At 44.9% G+C, this 8,243-nt stretch overlaps 1 protein-coding gene across 3 annotated transcripts in view; it reads right to left on the reverse strand.

Annotated features, from left to right (window-relative positions):
• Window positions 1-374: 374 nt before the first annotated feature.
• LOC103365563 (DENN domain-containing protein 1A-like) overlaps window positions 375-8,243 on the reverse strand; it is a 57,544-nt gene continuing 49,675 nt past the window's right edge. For 2 of the 3 annotated variants that reach the window (XM_008293030.1, XM_008293032.1), the window contains 3 exons: window positions 6,921-7,006; window positions 6,367-6,589; window positions 375-5,274 (listed from right to left, as the gene is read on the reverse strand). In XM_008293030.1, the coding sequence (XP_008291252.1) occupies window positions 4,396-5,274; window positions 6,367-6,589; window positions 6,921-7,006 (1,188 nt within the window). In that variant the 3' untranslated portion in view covers window positions 375-4,395. The remainder of the gene's footprint in view (window positions 5,275-6,366; window positions 6,590-6,920; window positions 7,007-8,243) is intronic. The other variant, XM_008293031.1, reaches the window with a different exon arrangement.

The following is an 8,243-nucleotide window of genomic DNA, read 5'->3' on the forward strand; positions in this document are numbered from 1 at the left end:
AATTTGGCTTTTAAATGAGAAATATATTGTACATTTACACAACAACGATGAATGAAAGTACTTCCATCAGTGTGTCTGTCAAAAACATTTTCCATCCATCTACATCATTAGAGGTCTATTTTATTACCATATAATATGGATAATTGTATTGTTTTTGCACACGTTAATATCTTTTATTAAATATAAGGACCCAGAACATGCACATGGTCTCATATAGAATTAAGGCTATAATGTGTATTTAGATGATGGGAAACGACTGCACTTCCATGGGACGCCTACTTTCTGTTCTTTCTCAGTATTTCTTGGCGCCCCGGCTGCAGAACATCACAGTTTCTGTGTCAACACGGTGTTTTCATAAGAAAAGAGTCCAGCGATGCGTAAGCATGAAACAGTATAATTTATTTTCAGTTCACAGTGCATACATCGTGTGCAGTTGTACCAAGTTACTCATCAATAGCACATTAGATTGACCTCAGTTGTTTAAGACAGTTGTTTCCTCTGTAATGAGAACATGCAAGTGTGCACAGCATCAGAAAACCAGTACATGGCATACCAAAGAGTTAATCATCATTACAATACTCAGACAAGAGACTCAGAATACAGATGCTCACTGTAACGTTCAGTGTACTGATCTCTACCATGGAAACGTCTGTTTGTCGGGGACTCATGTTTCTATCAATGTAAAGCTGAACCTGCGTTTTCAGTAAAAGCTGCTACATCATCCGTCGGCTCCCTCTCGCTCCCAATCGGCAATTTTAGGACAATTACACTTAATTCACTGATAGCTTCACTGTGTATCGTTAGCAGAGCATCAGGTATGTTTAGCTTTCACAGGCCTGCAGACACTGAAATGCAAATGCCCTTAAAGAGATTTCCTCTCTGTTGTACATCATTAGTGTGAAAGGAACCAGAGTTACTAAAGCTTTTCAAATCACCCTCAACAGCAGCTGGCCGTTCAAGTATTTCTCCCCACAATCCTCTACCATTAGATTTACAGTAGCTAGAAACAAACAAACAGAAAAAAAAAAAAGAAGCAGAAATGTTTTTTTCTTGTTGTTTTTCCTACATATTGCAGATACATGTGACTCCACAATACTCAAAGCAAGGCGGAGTGAGTGTACCGAACGAGACCCGACGTCCACCGTTCTGATGGAAGAGCTGAATACTGACATCAGTTAATACCAACGAAAACAGTCCACGTCTGTCAAACCAAACCAAACGAAATCATAGCACAGACAGCTACATACATGCGGATACGACGGCGGTACCAAGCAAAGCGTCAGTCTCTGCGTGTTTGATTAGAAGTTGTCAAATGCTTTCGAACATAAACGGCTACATGGGACATTTGTTAATATTCTCTTTTGTTCTTTCCAAAAATAAAAATCTAAAACATTCAAATATTAGGTGTCCTTTTTTTTTTGTTTCTGTTACAACATATAACATCAATCATATATTATCCATGTAAAATATACTCAAGCCAGCAAAAATACACGTCTATTCAGTTGAAAATAATTTGTCATCGTTATGAAATCAACTAGAGAAACTCCTCTGAGAGATGTTTTTAAATACAGTTAGCTCAGAGCAAGCCTTCAAAGTTTAAAATTAAAAAAAGAAAGAAAAGAGTACAAACTATACAAGCAGTCACCTAACAGTACAATCAAAGAAAGTACAAAAAAAAAACAAACCCAGAGAAAGTCAGAGACCGCAGCGAAGGAAAACCACCGAGTCGGTCCATCTGGGCCACGAGTCAGGACCAGAACAGCTACGAAAACGATGCGAGGACCCAGAGCTCAGATGTCTGAGGTCCAAGCCGGGCCTTCGTATCCATCCATCATATAAACATGATCGGTGTGTTTGTTCCCGCGGTCTCACAACATTGCATCCGTCCTGTAACACTGGACCTTGTTGGGTGGTACTCCTACCGTATAAGGCACGCCATACACTCCATCATTACCACACCTCAGCTCACACACATCAAAATATTCTTCACTCTCTCAGGGACACGTGAGGCTTCCTCACATCAGAGAGCGATCTGCATTTTTATTGAGTAGAATCCTGAATTATAAAGTAATTACTGGTAAAGAACACTGACCTTTTTGAGGATTTAAATATTTGCATAGTACATAAGGTTTTTTTTTTAAAGTGTTTACATTGAATAAGGCCAGTGCAGAGATTGTTCTGGAGTCAGTCTTTTTTCTTCCTTCTTTCTTTCTTTCTTTCTTTCTTTCTTTTTGGAATTACCAGGACTGATTCTCGGGCTTTTAGAAGCATGCCAAAGACTTTATGAGCAAATCGTTAACGCAGAGCAGCACTCAAAAAGTGGAGAAATAGCTGCTAGTAAACTGCCACACCGACTGGCGTCTGGCATAAATCATAAGAACAACGAACCATAAATGTAATAATCCCAACACAAGCACATGAAGAAAAAAAAGAAAGCGTTCCCCTTTTCTCCGGGTTTGTGGCGACGCAGAGAATGATGGGAAGCCACAGCCTCTGGACGCAGCGTTTCTCTCCACAGGAGAGTCTGCTATAGAAATACTTTCGACTCTGTGCACATTACATCCACGCAGCGACTCTGAGGGGAACTATATTGCTTCATTACAGTACAATCATCAACCACTGCATCGTATTACAGTGTGTGACTCCAACCCAGACGGACAGAGATTGCATTTCCTCATGTGAGACAGACAAAGGCGAAGAAACGAAGACAGACGGAAAGAGAGCGACTTCATAATTTGATATTCTGGATCCTGTGGAAACACCAAAACCAACAATCAGCTATGAGTTCATCGTACTTAATAATCCACAGCTGAAACAAACACACTATTTATTCCTGTTAGCGGCGGCCTGTTTGGAGAAGTTTAGTGGGAACTAACAGCTCTGAGGCGGAGAGCCGCAGACCGGCAGAGGAAGTCTGAAACCGCACAGAGATCGACTAATGGGAATAAATCACTGTTAGTTTTGGTCCTTCCATGGGATTTGTTGATCATAAAAATGTGGAGCACTGCCAGACACGTCCTTTAAAGTTCACCTTTTCCAGCTCCACGCCAAACCTCCCGAGCTCGGCCCCGGTTGTTAAGGTCGAGGCTGAGAGTCGGATGAATCTGATGAGGAGGAGGGCGGTGACGGTGGAAAGAGTAAAGGACACGAGGCTTTCTCTAGCTTAACCTTTGACTGCATTTGCATTTGTTTTTTTCTGAGCGTCCTGAGGAAGAGGAAGGAAACAGAGGAAGAGGGACATCTGATTACCTGGAATGCAATTAAAACAGCAGCTTAAAGCACATCATATATATAAGAACTGTTCTATAATACAGTGTGGTTACAGAACCGCTGTACGTTAGCTCTGACTGGATCAGTGACCCGGATTATAAAAGTACCTGCTGCTGCCGCATCTACCGATTAAGACATCAGAGTATCAAAAACGAATCCATTTAAGGTCTAGTGATAAAAAAAACATCACATAACGCGACGTGTAATTAGTTTCAAAGGCCCGAGTGGACTGCAGGTCTGAACAATCCCGTCTCACTGTTGATGCTCAGAAGGTTTTAGTAGCAAGTAGTAATAATAAGTGGTGACTGTTTGTTAATTCATGAGTGCAAACTGATTCTGTGAAATGTTTGGAACACTGAGTTAAAGACCGACATGGCGGCGAGTGGAGGAGACGGCGTCCCTTCTTCATCCAGACAAAGACGTTTCTAAATTCCTTTTAGGCAAAGATGAACGAATCCTCCTCTGACTGTCGGCTACGTATTCAGGCTTCTGTCTTCTGCCACGTGATTATATTATACGGTGAACATGTGACAATACAGATGCTGTTCAGAGAGTTCAGTGATTACAGACAGAAAGACTGAACTGTGAAACTCTCCTTCTTCTTGTTTGTAACAGAATTTATGGAGCTGGATTTGATTTTTTTAAAAACAAGTAAAAGATCTAATGAACTGGAAGAGAAATAAAAACGGCTTCAGTTTGTGGTTTCTGAGCCACGATCACAGTTCACCAGATAATCTATTTGTTTTTAAAACATGCTGTTCAGCAGATTAATCGATTCATTTGGAGGAGACGCATCTAAAAACGCTTACAAAACGTCCCTGTAAACCAAAGTCCTTCTATCAGATTCTACGTAAACTCCTTTCTGTTTAATGAACAAACAAGTTGTCTTTGACTAAACAGGATGTTTAATTTAGAAACGTGGACGACTGATGGAGGATCCTGCAGAACCACCTCCTCCCCTCCTGCTCTCTGTCGATCTGTTGGCGTCGGCCTGCGTCGGATTTGTTCAAACTCGTGGCTGAGCTTCAAGATTAAAAGAAAATGTTGAGAAGCGACGGTGTTCTCTGAGACAGTTGTAACAGACGGGTACAACTCTATGGCATGTTACAGACGCTGAGTCCTCCCTTAGGACTCCTCTGTAGCTTTTCCCTGGACCTGGTGGTGACTGTTGTTGCAGTGAACCTGTGAGAGCTGCAGGCTGGTGTGCAGGACCGGGCCCAGGCAACACATGGACTCAATCTCCTCCAGGAGGCCTTGATCCTGCACCACAGCCGCCCCCGAGCCTTTACCCTGACCCATGCACAGGCCGAGCCCCAGGAGCCCCTCCTTGGACACCTCCTTCTCCCACTGGACCTGCATAGTGGACTGGCTGTTCCTGGACGTGCTCCTCTGGCCCTCGTGCTGCCCCTTGCTGCCCTGCCTCTGGAGAGCCTTTTCCTGGTAGTTCCTCACCGCCTCCTTGGACAGAACCTTCCTCCTCAGGATGCTGGTGGAGGCGGTCTGGTTCTGCACCTGACAAGGCTCCGAGCCCGTCTGAGGGTCCGAAACAGTCCGCGCCCGACCAGCTGGTAGAGGAGAGTAGTTGGGGTGAGAGACGGGAGCTGGAGAGCTGTAGGTGTGTGACAGCGTGGGCGACGGTGGCACGGGGGTAACTCTACGGGACGTTGAGGGCGAGTAGGAGAAGCGGTTTTCTGGTTGCCTCCCTGGAGCTGGAGGCTGAGGGTGGGGGTGGGGCTGTGGCTTGGAGGGCGAGGACTGATGTGGGTGTGACGTGGAGACGTCGGCGTCCTGTGGAGGGGGCGTGGTCATGATGGTGGGCACCGCAGGAGCCGCCGCCGCTGTCTTGGCCACCTTCAGGCTGCTCTTGCTGGGCTGCCGGCGGGGCGACGGTGGAAGGTGCTTCCCGTGGACGGCGCTGTCGTCCTGACCCATGTTCCAGCCGCCTTGATCCCCACCGCCGCTCTCATCGGCAGGTTTAGAATCACTGCTCGGCGTGGGCTTAGTCTGGCGTGGAAGGAAATAAAAATGAATACCACAAATATCTTTACAGAGAGACACGAGCACAGCGTCTGTAAGTACCTGCAGGTTGGCACTGCAGCTGGTTAGCTTCGCTATAGGTCAACATATGAAACAAATCAAAGCTCTGAACCTCGAGAGCAAATAAAAGCCAGGGTGTAAATCCTCCTGGTGTTTTGTTATGGTCAGCCTAGCAACATGTCAGCAGCCACACGAGTCCTGCTTCAAGGTGGAGTCTGTGATTCTGGAGGAAGATATTTAGACAGCGAGCATGCGCCACATTCACGGCTCCTCTCGCTCCCATTTTCAAATGTGGACAAGCTCATAGGTGGACAGGACGAGAGCGTCATATGAGCTCCTTTGTTTGTTTGCCTTCTTTATCAGCACTCACTCAGAACAGACAGCGAGCAGTGGATTAGAATCACATACTCCACCTTTATGAGGAGAAGAGTCCAGAAAGCGTTCACTTGATTTATGTCTTTGTTCTTTAAAGGGAAGCCGTTGACATTCTGCAGCAGGCGTTGACCCTTGACGTCGGCCTGGAGCCTCAGGAAACGCTACTTTGAATGAATGAGGCGGTTCGAAGCCTTTTGTAAATTTTTCAACATCTTGGTCGACCTAAAAGATAAATTCATGCAGTACATCCGAATTTGGAGGTGAAAGGAGATGTTCAGGCAGATTTTGGCCTGAGACTGTAAAAACAGAAAAATTAATTCATGTTAACGGGTCCCAGTTTCACTCCTTAGATTTTGTGATGATGAATAAAGTGTGCTCATCTCTCCTAAATACAACACTGCATCCTGATCCGCTGTGTCTGTTAAGAATGATTGTTCCCTCTAAACATGAGGGCCGAATAAAGGAATGATTTCAAATTGAAATCCTGATCTGAAAAAATGCAAGTAGCCAATCACAGAGCCTGTGATCTGTGTCGTGTACGTCTGACCCAGAGGTAAAGCTGTCATGTCGTCCTCCATGTACAACAGTCACACTGTTAACGCTTCGTCACATGATTTCAATCTATCACATGGTAACATGAGTGAAATTTGACTTTAAAACCTGATTAAACAAAGGTCTGCGTACCGGCGCCTTGTAGTCTAAGTCTTCCATGGACCTGAAGAAGTCCAGGCTCTTGGCGGCGCTGAGCTTTCCTTGCTCTATTGTTGTGGTGTTCAGAGAGTCCAGGATCTCCTCCAGAAGGTTCATCTGGCCCGAGTGGGAGGAGTCGATGTCCAGTTCTAGAGAGTAGGAGTCATCACTGTCCTCCGTGTACGACGGGACGTCCCCGCTGTCCTCTGACGAGATCCTACGTTTGGAGAAGAGGCGGCAGTGATTAATTACTCCTAAATAAGATCATCAGCATTGTTTTAAGAAGTGCAAATGTAATAGTTCAGGTGTGTTACGTTGTTCTGCACAATAATCCAGTGACTGCTCCTTGCATCAACGAATGCTGTTTGTGAATGTGTCCACTTGGGGGCAGTATTATCATGAGGAAAACGAGCTGGTGCTCTGCTGAGGAGGCCACTTTTCTATATGTAATCAACTTTTAAACCCATCAATAAAAGATCTGGTGTGTTGACATACATCCTCACATCATGACACGTATATCTCAAATGAAAACAGCTTCAGGGACTCACTTGCTCGCACTGTCCAGCTCATCATCGTCGAGCCCGTAGCCCAGATCTCGAGGGCCCATGCTCATGGGAGACTTGTTGAAGTTCTGCTGTTAATGAGAATAACAAAGCAAGTGGATGCAGTTAGACACTTAGAATAACACGATAAAACAATAAAAGTGGACCCGAGGGGGTCTCAGCAGCTCAGCTTAATAATGTAAGACTCCTGATAAACACGGACTCTGGAGGGAATACGGTGTTCTGCTGAGGTGTAGCTTTTCATAAAGCTACGACTCAGGATTCAACTGGAAAAAAAGATGCGGGTCTGTGTCTGGTGGGTCCCCATAAGACAGGACTAATAGCTGGTTTTAATGAGCCTGGACCCTGAGGGTGGAGACTAAATTTGTCAAATTTGGGTCTCGGGATAAAAATCTTTAAGATCCCCTGCAGTATTTTATCAAACTCGCCATTATTTGGGAACAGCAAGGTACTTGAGAGTTAAAATATGGATGCCCACATTAATCATTTGCATACTTTGCAGCGGCGCATGTGATTGTATTTGTCACAGCCCAGCGTTGAATGATCAGCGTGTACTGTAGTTGTCTGACACAGTGGGTTTAATAAGCCACCTGTGTACCGTGTTTAATGGGCGGGTTAAGGAAGAGACAGAAGCTTTACAGAGCAGGGCAGGACTCTCCCCATGGGAGCCCAAATCTGCCCCAGGCCACTTATTAACATGCCTTCCACTACGACGCACATGTTCCTCTCACTGTGTGTTCATGTTCACGGATGTTAACACTATCTCTCGTTTTCTAATTTACACTCTTTGCATTTACCTTTTTACATTTTACTGCTCACCCCCCCGTGTCACTTTTTTTTTTTTTGGCAATACCTCTAATTGTACTTCAGTCTCTGTGTTTTCAGACACAAACAAGCACTCGTGGGGCACCGTGGACGTGATAGCGCCGCTAACCATCAGTGTGTGCTGCCATTAGTGGGCACTGCGATGTTTTAATGCCGCTGTAGCTCCACCTCTCTGCTTTCTGCATGTTTCTCTGTAAAGTCACGTTAGCCGCACTATCAAAGCCCATCACTGACGAACACAAAACATCTTTACAACCTTACAAGGAGGTGAGTTTAATAAGTACAAACAGTTTGTTTTGGTGGAAAGAAAATAAGAACACAAGAGCAAAGAATGAAAGAGGACGGATGGTAATTAATGACAAAAGGAAGGAAGGAAGGAAATGTAGAGAGGTGAGGAAAGATTCCTCAAAGCCCCAAAGAATGATGGGAATGGTGTGTGTGTGTGTGTGTGTGTGAGTGTGTGTGTGTGTGTGTGTGTGAGGT

This window comes from Stegastes partitus, unplaced genomic scaffold (genome assembly GCF_000690725.1).
Source record: "Stegastes partitus isolate 25-593 unplaced genomic scaffold, Stegastes_partitus-1.0.2 Scaffold852, whole genome shotgun sequence".
Classification (NCBI taxonomy): domain Eukaryota; kingdom Metazoa; phylum Chordata; class Actinopteri; family Pomacentridae; genus Stegastes; species Stegastes partitus.